Source organism: Lissotriton vulgaris, chromosome 9, assembly GCF_964263255.1.
Source record: "Lissotriton vulgaris chromosome 9, aLisVul1.2, whole genome shotgun sequence".
In the NCBI taxonomy this organism is placed as follows: Eukaryota; Metazoa; Chordata; class Amphibia; order Caudata; family Salamandridae; genus Lissotriton; species Lissotriton vulgaris.
Window position 1 is genome coordinate 278,345,862 of NC_141697.1, and position 15,813 is coordinate 278,361,674.

A 15,813-nucleotide genomic window follows, 5' to 3' on the forward strand; every position below is an offset into this window, starting at 1 on the left:
CTGGACCTGAAAGAGGCTTCCTAGGACAGGTTTCTGGCATTACAGCCGTCTTCAACCAGGCTTGCTTGAATCCATTGGCAAAGTGAGCAAGGGACTCACGTCTGAGCATACCCTGCCAACTTATGGCGAACAAAGCGGTACAAAAGGGGGTGGTGATGGACGAAGCATCTGAACCAATCAAACACTCACACCCAGTCAACAGATCTGGGTTTAATCCATCCCCGTTCTTTAGCCCACTCTGCCACCCCAGTTCAGACATGGCCATATGCAAATCAGTCTGACCCTGTGCCTCATGGGAACAGTCCAGTCCGAACTGCCAAGTCATGCCTTCCCTGGAACGTAAACAAGCTTCCTAGGACCGGTTTCTGGCATTACAGCTTTCTTCAGCCAGGCTTGTTTGAATCCAATGGCAAAGTGAGCAAGGGACTCACGTCTGAGTATACCCTGCCAACGGATGGCGAACAAAGCGTTACAAAAGGGGGTGGTGATGGACGGAGCATCTGAACCAATCAAACACTCACACCAAGTCAACAGATCTGGGTTTAATCCATCGCCGTTCTTTACCCCAATCTGTCACCCCAGTTCAGACATGGCCTTATGAAAATCAGTCTGCCTTGAAGTCTATTTTCTGGGGAAACACAAACCTGGGGTTTTACTAGCGCATCCGCTGACTCTATGCTGGAGGCAGCATGTGTAAACACATTCAGAATGCCTCTTTTAGAACAATCTATGGTTCTGTGCTCTTTGGAACCATGTAGTAAAGATGACCCAGTCTTTCCTTATTCAACCAGACATGCTTGGTGCAGTGCAGGGGAACAGCCAATTGGTGGCAGTGTAGCATTATTCCTAGGCCCCAGCAGATTTCCGGATGCTGCAGACCTCTTCGCTCCCTCTCTCTGACGGGGCTTTCCCCCTTCAAGAAACTAGGCACGCTGCTGCCAGGATACACTGAAGCAGAGGGACATCGCAGCACGGACACCACCAGGCCCACTCACATAACGGCCTGTGTCTCCATCAACGGCCGAATGCCGGGCCAATCTACAGCAGTCTCCTTGATCTTGCTAGCCACGCCATGCTCCCTTCTTCTACTTGCAAAAACTTGTAGATGGCTACGGGTAGGAGACTTCCCGGAGGGCGCCGCATGATGCACCGCACGCAGGTTAGGCGGGACACAGAAGTGTGGGGATGATGGCTGAGGGGGAAGCTGCTCTGCGCTTTTCTAGGATATACCGAGCTATCCCGGGAGACAAACGTTTCCTCCACTTAGGGAACAGTCCTACACCAGAAGGCTCTTCAACCTCCTTTCTCCCCGGGACGGCCAGTGGAGCACCTTGCAGGTGCCTCAGCAAACAGGGAAAAGTGCACGTACAGTTCCAGTCACGAACGGCCGCTCCCCTTGCCTCCTCCTGCGCAGACGTGGTATTGTAGCGCCTGACTCTGCTGCCCTTTCACCATCACGCTGATATTGTAGCGCCTGTCTCTGCATTTTGGATCGTAGCGCTTGTGTGCAAAGTATATCACTTCTAGTAGCGATTGTGTGCTCTGTGTGTAACAATTGAAATTGCCTGCATTGTCATTGCCCTTGAGATCGCTAGCGCGCACATCCTGGCTGTGTTTGCATAAGAGATAAGAATATTTAAAGCGCCTCCGTTTAGTCTGCTGCATACCTTGTTGTTGTTGCTGCCCTGTTGTTGTTTCTGCCATTTTGTTCAGCATCCCCTGGCCCTTCCCCCACCTCGCTCCCGCCTCCCGGCTGACCCTCCCACGCTCCGCCCCCTCCACTATCCATTAATGCCAGATGTCCCAACGCGCAGCGTCCACGCGCTACGGCCGCGCCGAAGGTGCGCCAAAGGTAAGCCCGTCTACGCCCGTCCGCGCCTGGACCGCGCCCAGTGCCAGACCCCCTGGCCCTCTTACCACCCACCCCACCCGCATCACATACGACACCACCACCCTCTTAGCCCTAAACCCCGGCCGTCTCCCCAACTGCGTCCAAGCCGCTCCTGGACACATCCATGGACCCTTCTCTTGCATCTCCTGCAAGTTCGACGGCACCAAGAACAACTCCTCATCCACGAACACAAAACAGTTATCTGACACAAACCACCTAAAATGCATCCTGCTCAACACCCGCTCGGTCCACAGGCACGCCATCGACCTCTGGAATCTACTAGACACCATCTCTCCGGACGTCGCCTTCCTAACAGAAACATGGATGAACGCCTCATCAGCCCCAGACATCACCATTGCCATCCCGGAAGGCTACAAGATCATCCGTAATGACCGCACCGACCAAACAGGAGGAGGCATCGCTATCGTCCATAAGAATTCCATCCGCATCTCAACCAGCTCAGACGTCAATCTCGCTAGCGCCGAACACCTTCACTTCCAGATCCACACCGACCCCAAGACCACACTCAGAGGCACCCTCCTCTACAGGCCACCAGGACCCCGTGCACAATTCAGTGAAGACATCACTGACTTTATCACCCCACACGCCCTCCCCTCCGAGGATTACATTCTTTTGGGAGACCTCAACTTTCACCTGGAAAAGAACAATGACCGCAACTCCACCACCCTTCTGGACAATCTCGCCAACCTCGGACTCAAACAACATGTTACTACCCCCACCCACACTGCAGGTCACACACTCGACCCTATCTTCTCCTCCAGCAAACATGTCTCCTTCAGTCACACTTCATCACAGTGGGGGATGCACACCATTTTTGACCAACAATTTTAATTCATCCAGTTAATCCATCCTTCGTTTCAATTGCGTGCAAATGAGATTTATAGGCATGCCCTACTGCCATCAGTTAAGAAACATATGAAAGGAGGGACTACGCAGCCCCATATCCACATGCACAGCTATGTGCCGCTAAATTTGCGTGCACTTTGTATTCACACTCCTTAGTCCATTCTAAATTTTTAAACCATTTTCTTCCATGTCTTGACTCTTTTGTATGACGTTTTGATTAGTTCTTACAATCCACCAATCGGGTCAGGTGCCAATTTTCAATTTTTAACATTCAAACTATGCCATTCCAGGCCTTCATGAAAGAATGCGATAAATGCAAGAAGTCCTTCACAAATGGTCGTTTATTTTGTAGTTAAAAAACCCAATGCATTTCGGCCCTCCATGTGCCCTTCTTCGGGGGTCACTACAAATCAATAACAATACAAACAGATTAATCACTTTTAGTATCTAAAATACTTTATGTTACAATGCACTTATAACGCTGCGCTTTGCTCGCGATAGTTGTAACTTTTCTCCCTGATGCGCTGCGTTCCTATGTTTACCCTTCTTGTACCTTAGTCATCGAGTGCTAAGTTATCAATGTGCGGGGTGTGAAACCAAATGTTCGCCATAATGATTCTCCAGCCGGTTCTACCAGTTCTTGTCTCTCCCATCTGGCGTGCGCGCAAACTGAAACCCTCCTATTGCCCCTGTGTTTGCAAAAGCAATTCCTCCATTAATGCAACATTACGTGCTGTTTGATACCTGGATTTTAACTGTTTGACGTGAGCTACGCTTCACTCTCAACAACATGATAAAAGTTATAAAGTCGATGTTAACTCTTGCTTATTGCTGAGATTACCGCGTAAGACAAATGCTCTTTCTCGCTGACGCTTACCCGTTTCTACAAACTGCTAACGTCTCCCGTCCTCATCCTGATTAATCGAGCCGCTGTACCAGATCGTTTCCCGCCCACGCTATTGAAGGTTCTCCACCCCTGTGTTCACCCTCCCAATTCCCCCGTGGTCCTAACGCCTTCCGTTACATCAAGACCATTTTCTCTAGGTAAACCACATTTCCCAAAGTGCACCATTTTTCTAAAGAGCGAGGCTAACATAATACATGAACATACAAGATATAAAAGTCACTTAGATGTATGAACTCAATTCTAAAAGCTTACAAAGTCGATACATGTGATTGGTTCTGTTGCGAGGGACTTCGATGTTAACTCCAATAGTGTGTTTCATCAAATTATATTCCACCATCCGTCATGATTCCTTTTCCAGACCTAGAAGAGGATAGCTGCTTAATATGCCTTTATTCTTAAGGCTGTTGTGTGCTAGAGGAAAATCCAGTTAGGACTGCTTCTTATCCGAGAAATGTGTTTTTCTCTTGGGCCCAGACGTAACAAGCAGATGGCCACTGCGGTTGCGTGGAAGCCTGGGAGCTGGCACAGGAATTCGGTAGGAGACAGCCCTCTGTTGGAAATTTCCATGAGGGGAGAGGAATCCATATTAGTGAGCTACAGGAGAGGAGGAGTGGTCAGTTCAGTTTGGAGTTCAGTTCAGCGTGGTGTGCAGTTCAGCGTGGTGCTCAGAACAGCTTGGAGCACAGAACAGCTGGGAGCTCAGAACAGCTTGGAGCTCAGAACAGCTTGGAGCTCAGAACAGCTTGGAGAGAGAGAGAGAATGTCTGCTGGAGCTGCAGAATAGAGTGCAGTTCTTGAATGGAGAAAGAAGGCAGACGATTGCTGAAGATGAGGAGAGAGAAAGCAGTGCAGAGAGCATCAAAGAAGGCTGTCAGCTGGAGCAACTGAACCAGAGGCGTGGTGATGTGGTGAAGGAGGGAGAGACAGAGAGAGCCCTAATCCCACCAGAGGCAGAGAGAGCCCTAATCCCACCAGAGGCAGAGAGAGAAATCTCCCTTCTAATAGGTGAGGTAGTCTGAATTAGTTACACTTACACTTTATGTCTAATCTTTTCCCTTTCAGCGGAGTGTTCCTGTTATGTTTAATCCTTCTCTTTCAGCGGTGTGTTAAAGTTACTGCTAGTTATAGAGACCCCATAGTTTTGTATATGTATGCTTTATTATTGATATAATAAATGACCCCATTAATTAGTGAATTAGTGTGCATGAGTTCTTTTATAATAAAGTTATCCTGGCTTCTAGCCAGTTGCTGTTGAGCCACTGATGGATCAGAAGGGAGTAGGAGCGCTTAAATCAAGAAATAACTCAATCACATAGTGTGTATATCTTTGTCCCCATACAGTGAGGGTAATCTTTCCTGGTAGGTATTACTGTTTGAACAGATGCTACCCCTGATCAGGTAAGTAATAGTGAGGGAGAGAGGAGACTTGCAACTAAGGGACTAAGTTAGTACACCATCCCATAATATTATTGTAGTAGCAGACCCTTAGTGAAGAGACTTCCCAATATATATATATATATATATATATATATATATATATATATATATATATATATATATATATATATATATATATATATAGGTGTTCATAGGAATGTGGTCGTCGTTGATATGCGGCGTTAGTGAGAACGCTGGGGAGGATTACCAGCGTGGAGGGCTGCCGGATTGCGGCCCGTGTGTAAGTGAGAGCGTCAGGTGGGAGACTGACGTGGAGTTTTGCAGGATTGCGAACAGTTTGGAAAAGGGAGCATTGGGTTCTGCAGGCCCATGTGTAGACGCACCGGATTGTGTGTCATATCTGCCCTAGGGTAGACCGGTCTGGGTCTGAGTGGCCGCGAGACCAACTGATGTGAATATAAGTGTGGTGTAGGGTATGGATATCCTTAGTAATCAGTGAGTATTCTTAGTATCCCTATAGATTTAGTGGTGTTTTTAATAATATGAGCTTGTATATTGCGAGTTCCCCATCCTCAGGTAGGTACCCAGGTGCCTGGATAGTTGGTCCTGAGGAGGGATGTGATTACGTTCTGGCTGGGTTGGAGGGGCCCCTAGGGGCTGATCCCACCTACTCAGAAAATCCAGCCATAACAAGCGGTCAACAACCAGCTCGCCGCCTTCCTCGAAACCAACAAATCCCTCGACTCCTCACAGTCCGGCTTCCGAGCCAAACACAGCACTGAGACCGCCCTCATCGCAGCAACAGACGACATTCATACTCTACTGGACAATGGAGACACTGTCGCCCTCATCCTCCTCGACCTCTCCGCAGCCTTTGACACAGTTTGTCATAGCACCTTAATACAACGCCTCAGAAACATCGGAATCCAAGGAAAAGCACTGGAATGGATCACCTCGTTCCTTGCCGGAAGAACTCAGAGAGTCCGCCTTCCACCATTCAAATCAGAAGCCACTGAAGTCATCTGCGGCGTGCCACAAGGATCTTCACTCAGCCCCACCCTCTTCAACGTATACATGAGCCCCCTCGCGGCCATCGCACGCCAACACAACCTCAACATCATCTCCTACGCTGATGACACTCAACTGATACTATCACTCACCAAAGACCCTAACACCACCAAAACCAACCTACATGAAGGAATGAAATAAGTAGCCGAGTGGATGAAGCACAGCCATCTAAAACTGAACTCAGACAAAACAGAAGTCCTTATCCTAGGTACCTCCCCCTCCGCCTGGGATGACTCTTGGTGGCCAGAGGCCCTTGGAAAAGCACCCATCCCGACGGACCACGCACGGAACTTAGGCGTCATCCTGGACTCCTCACTCTCTATGAACAGACAAGCCAACACCGTCTCATCATCTTGCTTCAATATTCTTCGCATGCTCAAAAAAACATTTCGCTGGATACCCACCGAAACTAGAAAAACGGTCACCCACGCACTGGTCACGAGCCGCCTGGACAACGGAAACACCCTATACGCCGGTACCACTGCAAAACTCCAGAAAAAACTCCAACACATCCAGAACGCGTCAGCCAGACTCTTACTAGACATCCCGCGTAAAGACCACATCTCTGGCCACCTGAGAAACCTCCACTGGCTCCCCGTTAATAAGAGGATTACTTTCCGCCTCCTAACCCACGCACACAAAGCACTTTACGAACTTGGACCCGAATGCCTCAACACACGACTTTCCTTCTACACCCCCTCCCGCCAGCTACGATCCTCCAACCAAGCCCTTGCTACTGTACCTCGCATCAACAAAACCACCATGGGAGGCAGATCCTTCTCCTACCTGGCAGCTAAAACCTGGAACTCACTTCCCACTCACCTTCGCCTCACTCAGAACCACCTAGAATTCAGAAAGCAACTTAAAACTTGGATATTCGACAAGTAATTCCCCACCCTTCTTCAAGCGCCTTGAGACCCTCTGGGTATGTAGCGCGCTATATATATCACTTGACTTGACTTGACTTGACTTGAGGGGTGTCCTAGGCTCGTTCGCTAGTCGGCAGGGCCCCCTCCATGTCATGCTGTACTTCTGTTCACGCGCCACTAAGCAGGCAGGTAGCAGCTGGATCATCAAACTGTGGGGGCCGCTCAAGTCTCTTCTCTCTCTCTCCGCATAGCTGATCAGTACAGTGGGCAGCTGTGGGGTATGGCTGGTGGAAGCAGTCGGACTTGTCCTCTAAGTAGCCTCATTCCTGCCCTGATACAGGTGCCATCGTTCAGGGAGCAGGGGCGGTGGTGCCTCAAGCTCCCCCCACAACAACATACAGCAAACAGCTGACTGCCCTCACGCGGGTACTGACCCACTCATCACCATTGTAAGGGTTTTAGCCCTAAGCCCTCATGCAGGACACATGACCACACAGACACCAAGAATACAGTACTGTAACTGGCCCCAAGTTTTATTAGCATGGTCACCTGACCTGTGACACCTGTGAAGGATGGGTGTGGGGTGGGCTTAGAGGCCATCCCTCAGGGAGCGGCTGGTTACATGCGGTTTATACTGGAACACTAGACCGTGTCAGCGATATTTATATATGGTATTGTGTAAAGATAAAGGCTCCATAAAATCTTTGTAATATGCAAATCGAACTAACTTGCATCTAATTAACTAAAATATTTATTACAATTGTTAAATATTTTTCAACTCTTAAACAAAACTCAACTGAAGCATTAGGTCTGTATCTGTATTGCCATTGCAGGGTTGACTGTCACAGTCCGTTTTCTATAGCCACTGTTTCTCAAAATATAGTCCCTTCTCTAATATCTATATCGTTGTTTTTTTAAACGTTTAAGCATAGATGGTCGGGTTCTTACCTTGCTGTCAGTACCTCTATTTGGTGAGAAGTCGGTGACTGCAGAAAAGTCTGGTGCCGGATTTCGGCGCCGGTAAAACTTAAAAAGTTTCCTGAAAGCGTCCTCCCCCGATTCACGTGCCGACAATCCGGCTGCCATATTTAATTAAAATAGCCCAACCTCGGTCTCACGTTTCGCGAACCAATAGCAGTCGACGCCCTAAATTGCTACAACTCTCAGGGATAGATGTGTTCTACATGACTCAATGCCGTATAGAACTCCAGTGAATGAATGTGACACACCGAGTAGGAAAGAAACAAAAGACAGACCAGAAGAGATGACCCATGTCGTTGGAATAGAAGTTATTGGAAGATATTGTTAACCGTGAATCATTTTAAATTTGATGCTATTTCCTTAGCTTTGTTGAAGACGGTGAACTTCTCCCATTTTATCACTTAGATTTGTTTTGCCACATATGGTATAACAAGAATGTTTACGCACGTGAGATTCGACACTATTACATATTTTTGCTGCTTTGCAAGTCTTGCTTAAAATCCAATGAAGCACACTATAAGGCCCAGATAACAACGTTTTTATTTCTATTTAAATATGGCCGCCCATGTGGAGACTTTGAATAATAATCGAAGATATGAAGCGAGCTGCCGCCCGTTTCAAGTGTAGTCTCTTTTCTGTGTTTGTGCGGAAGGTCACAGCCCCACGAATTGTGTCCTGTCAAAGATGGCGGCTTCCAAGAAGGTTTTCGAGGCTTTTGTGTCCCGGGTACCGTGGAGTCTGGCTAGCAGTAAGTGCCGGCGAGGGCTGCGTTGCCCAAATGCGTTTATTAGCCAGTAGATCGTCCTTGAGAGGGCTAGTTGAATAGTCCAAAAAGACGAGGGCAGGCCACCACGAGTGACCCAACTGTAAATCCCAAGATTTGAGAGCGTCAAAGGGGAATTATGCGTTTTTTAGATTGGTATTATTTAGATGGGGGGGGGGGGGGAAAGGAGGGATTGCTGGAGAAAATGATTACCTATATTAATATTCTAATTGTAAAATAGGAGTCTTCGCATTAGAGCTCGTGCATACAATTCCTCATTCTGTGCTGTGTACAGTGTGCGATACTGAAAAGAGAGCCCGTGTAGTATTGCCCTCCGATATCTGCAGTTGAAATTAAATATTAGTGGTGCGTGGGACAACAATAGGAATCAAGCGGAAGGTAATAACGTCACCCTACCCCAATAAGCTATTCAATGTTTTTAAGGACATATTTCTACAATAAACGGAGCCTATCAAAAATTGCCCCGGGATTGTGTGGGTGTTGAACCCTAATTGCTAGTTACCAGATGTGTGTGGCTGCGTATCTGAAAGAGCCTGTGCCCGCATCCACGTGGTTTAAATATGGGATTATCCACACTTCTCAGTAACAAAGTAATGAATTGATCGTCGGCATCTCTGCATATTAGCAGAGATGCATCGGCTGAATTGCATGACAGAAAAAAAGCCTTGTGCCACCATGGATGCGTTGCATTACAATGCAGCGCACCGTGGCGCAAGGATAGACAGATGTGTGCCTCATCTGTTGGCAGAAAGGCAGCGCATTTCCGGAGTAGTGTCGTAAGCACACCACAACTCCAGCAATGGTCAGGAATGCCTAATCCCATCATGCTGCGTCACTCCTTACGCCTGCTTCAAGCAGGCGCAAGGTTTTGATGCAATGGCGTCGTAAGAGTGACTCAGTTTGTCACTTGTACAAGGCTTCTTTGCAACGGAACGCCCACCCTGCATACATTATACTTGACGCAGGTATAATGTAGCGCAGGGGTTTACAACGTGACGCATCTCCCTAGATGTGTCACGTTGTAAATGTGTTGCATCTTGGCGCATTGTTTACAACGCCGCTGCATCCCAGAAGTGACGCAACGGCGGCACAAAGTTGTCACAAGGGGCTTGTAAATCTGCCCCAATGTGTTTTTTACTCCTGCTGAAAAGTGCTGCTATACTCCCTTGCAAACTCAATAAAAAAGTGAAGATACTCTGGGGCCGATTTACAAGGATGTGACGCATCTGCATAGACGCGTCCGTTTCCTTGCGCCAGCGGCAAATGTACTTGCACCACCATGGATGCGCTGTATTTATAATACAGTGCTCCATGGCGCAAGGATTAACCGATGCTTCAGAAAGTCTGATGCATCTGTTGGCCCCAAAGTGATGCATTGCTGGAGTTGCTCATGAAAGTGACGCAAGTCCAGCAATGCGCCACAACAGATCGGTGAGTCCCATTCAAAAAGCCCTGCGTCATTCCTTGCGCCTGGTATGAGCAGGCTTAGGGATTTTGACGCAGTGAAGGCATAGAGTGACGCAGTGAAATGTTGTAAATTTCACTGCATCAGTTCTACATGGCTTTTTGCATGGGAACGCCCACCCTGCTTACATTATATCTGACGCAGGTATAATGTGACGTAGGGCAAAATGTGACGTAGGGCTTTACATGATGCAACTCCCTAGATGCATCAAGTTGTAAATTGGCCACATTTGCACCACTGTTGCGTCAAAAAAAGTGACGCAGGGAGGCGCAAAAAGGGGCTTGTAAATCTGCCCCTACTACTGCCTATTTAAAGCAGGATCCACAGTGCACTCCGTGCAGTTTTTTCCATACATTACCTATGATCTCACTGTGTTTTACATATCATAGAGTTGCATATATTTATAATGTGAGGAACATTGGGCTACAGTACACTGCTTGTAGTGGCACCACCCTCTCTGCAGTAGATAGGCTAAGGGTTTTTGAGGTGATTGAAGTCAGAATTTAAACAGATGGGGTCTTCTTCCTTATTTATCTAGATCACATCAGCATTTATAGAGCGCATAGCTGCCTCCTAAGAGGTATCCCGGCTCTAGTGGAAAGCTAGTAAGTAAAGGGGAGAAACTGTCTGTCGACATGCCCATTAGACAGGTGTCAAAAAGTAGGGTTTTGAAATTGAGTCTGAAAACCGATTCCGAGGGAGTGCAACACAAGCCGAGCGGGAGTGCATTGCACAAAGTGGTGGCAAGGTAGGTGAAGGAACGCCCGCTTTTTTTCGCCGCAAGCTATTTTTAGGAACTACTCCTACTCGCCCATCCTGGTGAGCTGTCGACAGATGTTCTGCTTGCTCACAAAGTGAAAAAGCAATACAGATGCCTTTAAATCTTGTTATCTTGTCATATTTGCTGGCTTTCAGAGACAAGAGTAAAAGTCAGTTTCTCTTTCTACATTTATTTTTCTTTCTTTGACTGAAGCTAGAACGTTTTGTAAAGTGAACTGTGTGACAGTTGAAGTGTGCAAAGCATGTGGAATGAAAGGCTCTAAGATGTCAAGCTTATTTTCTAACACAACACTGACATAGCTAATAAGTTAACTGTTCAAACATTTCAAATATTTTACTAGGGATCAAAACAAAGTGGAACACTTTACTTGGTGATGTGCAAATTTTAAATATTTTTGCTGAAACCCAATTTCCAAACATTGTTTATGCGCTATTCTCAGTAAAATTACATGTTAGCGGGAACGTTTGTGGCCACTTCAATGGAAAATATTCCATCTGTAAATGACAGGGCACTACCACATCATGCTTTAGTAATATATTTATGAAAATTGGGTTTTTAATCATGAACTGGGAATTATTACTGCTCCTGCCCAGATCACAATGCTATTAGCGAACTAAGAGGCAAGTCAGGGATCATATGTACCCTATATATGGGCTTGATTCTTTTTATACATGGAGCAAACATTTAGTATTTGAAGGTGCTCTCTTATGTGATAATAAAGAAAAAGGCAGATCCATAAGGTCCCTAGGATCACACAATTTGAGGCTAGTTCATGAGTCAAGTACATTGCAGTTAGGTCGAGTAGATTATTCAAGTTACTAGACCCGCAGGTGTAGTAATATTTTTATGATTTTTCGAGCCCTAGGCAACTTGCAACTCATGTAGTGCCTGCATTTTTGTTAGTGAGGGCTAGATGTGGGGGGCAGGGGTTCTTATCATGTTCAATGGTGAATTATCATGCTGGTGCTTGGTGCTGGAATTCAATTTTCTTTGGCCAACAGTGCACAAGAACATGGGTCATAAGTACATTACATTTGTTCTTGTGGCTATGCCCTTGGCAACAAGCTTTGTCAAGGTGATGCATCTTTTACTAGCCTGATGCTGACATTTTAAAGCTAGTTTAGATTTAGTGAGGTGAGCACGTCTCTGCATGTTCATTTGAGAATTGCTTGTTCAAGATCAGTCACAAAACCCATATTATAAGTGAGAGAGAGGGGAATGAGCAATGCAGCTTCGTTCAGAAGGGCCATGGAGGTGGCCATCTAAAAGTCTGCTGTCCTGCATCTCCACCTATATGTTTGGGCTACACATGCACTGAGGGACTCCTATCATTCCATATTCCAGTTGCTCATCAAATTTGTGTGACTCATTTATACAATTACAATATTTATAAACTGATCAAGAAATCACCATTTCTTTGTCTGCTGGCCCTAATTATGTGAAAGCGAAAATTCTAAATTTAATATCGGTGGACAGACAAATTAAATTCTCACATCTACAATTTGTTAATCATTGGCAGGGTAGTTTGTAAATTCCGCTACTTTATTTAAGTGGATCAAGATACATCCATCTACTAAAGACACACCTTAGCCATTGGACCGTTTTTAAAAATGTATTAATTTAAGGAAACCACCTATATGTATTTAACAATTTTCCATATTTAGTCTTCACAACCTGGACATAAGTTGACTGACTGGAATTGGAATTCTGTGCAGCTGCTAACCCACTTTTGCCTTTTTATGAAACTGGCTTTAGGGGAAAGTGCTACCCATTAGCTAATACTTTTAACAGTTTTGATCCTAATAGGTTGCATTATCCACATCACTGGGCTTATGTGCCTTTTTTTGTGTATTCTAGTGCTGGCTTCAATGGTGTGAATAGTGGAGCTTTTTTGAACCAATTTAAAAGGGCGAGGAACAGCTTTGTGTTCAGTTGTGCAATAACATGTAGGGCAGTACCATTTCACCAAGTTTGGCTCTGCTCATATGTCCACAATTATGATCTAAAAACAGTCTATTCGCATACCAACCCATCATGAGAAAATTAGAGGCTATAGTGTCATTACATAGACAACATTTTTATCTTCTTGACAGATAACGAAGATGAAGCGCTTTAGTTTATAAAATGGATCAACACGCAAGACACACATCTTAAACTCACACTCTCATTAAGTAGTCACCAACTGTCAGTCTTATTCTATAGCATTAAGCTCAAGAACGTCAGCCTTGCCATAGAGGTCTTTAACAAACCAACAGATTATAATCTGCTGCTAGGAATCAGAGATCACATTCGTGTTCTCTGTGGGAGAATCTTCTCTATGGTCTGTTTTTCCAACTTCATCAGCATTGCATGAAAATGACTAGATACAACGAACTGTCTGTAAACTGCAGGATAGAAATTGCCCTGTAAGAATCACCAACAGGGCAAAAAAACAAGCACTAGGTAACACTCAAGGCCATTTTTGAAAATAACATCCAGCTACCCAGTGATTTTACCTGTGTGACAGCATATTCATGTAAATCTATTGATATTTAAAGAAAATTAGTAACACACATTGGTGTTGTCTGAACACGGGCACAGCAGACCTACCAAACCCTCGTTTTTCTTTTACTCAGGGTAAACCCCTCTAGTATTTATTGGTACTCATTTGATTTAGGACAAAACTTAGAGCTCAACCTGAACAAACGATTTAGAGCCCGCCTCCGGTAGTCTGCTTCTAACCTTGTGGGAGGTGCAGTGTGTGCCCATTTACTGTTGCAACTAAGGGAATTTACTTAGGATTCATGTACCTATGGCACCACAGTAAATGCGCTAATTGTAATACAGAGAATGCCATCTACATGATCACTTCCCCCTTTGAACTCCGATATAGAGGCATGACTACAAAGAAGGTCAAAATACAATTTCGAGAACATAGAAGTAACATTAGATGTTGCCACGCTAATGCCCAAATGAGCTGCCTTTTTCTTGGACAGGGGCGTGATGAAGAGGACCTAGAATTAGTGATGATTGAAAAATTTGAATGACTATAAGACTCGAATACCAACAGCTATGGATAAAGGAGCAACATTGAGTATATGCGTTGAGAACACTGCCTCTCTGGCCTGAATGATGAGATTCCCTGGTCTCAGTTGAAGGACAAATAATACTAATTATTTCTTAATTGCTCTGTATTCCTTGACATGATTTCGAGACCATTACATCGTTTATATTTGTACAAGGTATATCACAAAATCCCTCTTTTATTGGTTGACCCGCGAATGGCTCTACATATTATACCGTAAATATGGCACACTTGGGCAAATAATCTTATAGAATTTCAAAGATAACTTTATAATACAGAAGCTCGCTGGCCGAGCTTGTCATCTCTGCGTAAAGCGGCCACATTGTATATCCAGTTCACCTAGGTAGCTATGAAATAGAGAAGACCCTTTTATTTTCTTACATGGAAACCCCATCCAATATTCTGCAACTTTTAAGAATACTTTATTCTACTGGATCCGATCCTTGAAAAGGCTACGTCCTTCATGCACCCAATCCAATGAGGGCTTTGCAAGAAGCCTGGGAAGACTAGGTCTGGAGCATAGCAATAAAAGCCTGAGTTAGGTAGCGGTCAGAGTGAGATTTTGACTGGTCCAATTAAGGATCCTGCAAAGATCTTACTCTATGGGAGTGCTTATGTATACGTTAGGGTGTATCCCTACAGACCTGTGTGCAAGAGGCTGCAACCAAAATAGCACATTTTTCCACATCATTTGGGGATGCCAAGTTATAGAGCAATACTGGGGAAAGGTGATACGAATCATGTCAGATGTCCAGGGGCAAAAAATTCCCACGGAGGCCAGTTGGCATATCCTGTGTGTGGTGGGCGAACAGGCTTGGCAAAAATATCAAAACATTTGGTTAATGGTGGTGGCAATAATAGCCAAAAGAAATATCGCCAGAGCGTGGGAGGCAAACCTCCCTCGAGGGTAGGGCGATGGAAGTCCGACCTGGACTGGTGTAGTGCAGCTGAAAAGCTTGTCTATAAGAGAGAGGCTGCCCACGAAAATGGGGAAAAATATGTAACCGCTGGTTGAAATACAGAGGCCTCGGAAATATGGTGAGGGATGAGGGGGGACCAATGGTAACAGGCGTAGTGAGATGATTACCAACTAGCAATATCCTAACTAGGGAACGATCTGGAATAAATGCTGAAATATCTGAAAGTAGATTCGGAATGTAAAGTTTTCTGTATATCAATGCTCCTGTGTATGGAACACTATACGTTGCAACGAACAAAGTTTAATAAAAAGATTAAACAAGCATTTACAATGCAACGGTTTCGCCTTTGGAAAAGTTTGAGCTATTGGCATTGTAAATGACAAAATTTGTATTTATGTGTTGGTTTTGAAAACAGATAAATAAATGGCATTGTCATTATATGCGTATTTAACAAGGACCCCCTGAATAAATGAATCTTGTAATTCCTAGGTCAGGGAAAACATTACAATTGAGAAATATCAACCTAGGCAACTTAAAAATTAAAACACCCTAATGGTAAAAAATGATGAATAGTTGACTACAGCTGACTAAAAAACATAATTTTTTATTTATTAATTGAAACAGTTAAAAATTCATTCACATAACACAGAATCAAGGTTAAAAAATTCACAATGTACATTTAACATAAACACCGTTACATAGAAGTTAATAAACAGCATAAAAGAGTTCTTTATCTATAATAGATAGGTGGCACAAAAATGAGTCTCTACGCGCGTTTCGGCGGCCAGCGCCTTCTTCCTGGAGCAGCCACGTAATAT

The 15,813-nt window shown here is 45.1% G+C and overlaps 2 protein-coding genes across 2 annotated transcripts in view; one reads left to right on the forward strand and one right to left on the reverse strand.

Annotated features, from left to right (window-relative positions):
• The window catches only part of ALKBH1 (alkB homolog 1, histone H2A dioxygenase), a 52,695-nt gene extending 44,475 nt beyond the window's left edge, over positions 1 to 8,220 (reverse strand). The window contains exon 1 of the mRNA XM_086937563.1: positions 7,949 to 8,220. Coding sequence (XP_086793689.1) covers positions 7,949 to 8,086 — 138 coding nt within the window. The 5' untranslated portion in view covers positions 8,087 to 8,220. The remainder of the gene's footprint in view (positions 1 to 7,948) is intronic.
• A 371-nt stretch (positions 8,221 to 8,591) lies between these two features.
• SLIRP (SRA stem-loop interacting RNA binding protein) overlaps positions 8,592 to 15,813 on the forward strand; it is a 43,991-nt gene continuing 36,769 nt past the window's right edge. The window contains exon 1 of the mRNA XM_086936627.1: positions 8,592 to 8,729. Coding sequence (XP_086792753.1) covers positions 8,666 to 8,729 — 64 coding nt within the window. The 5' untranslated portion in view covers positions 8,592 to 8,665. The remainder of the gene's footprint in view (positions 8,730 to 15,813) is intronic.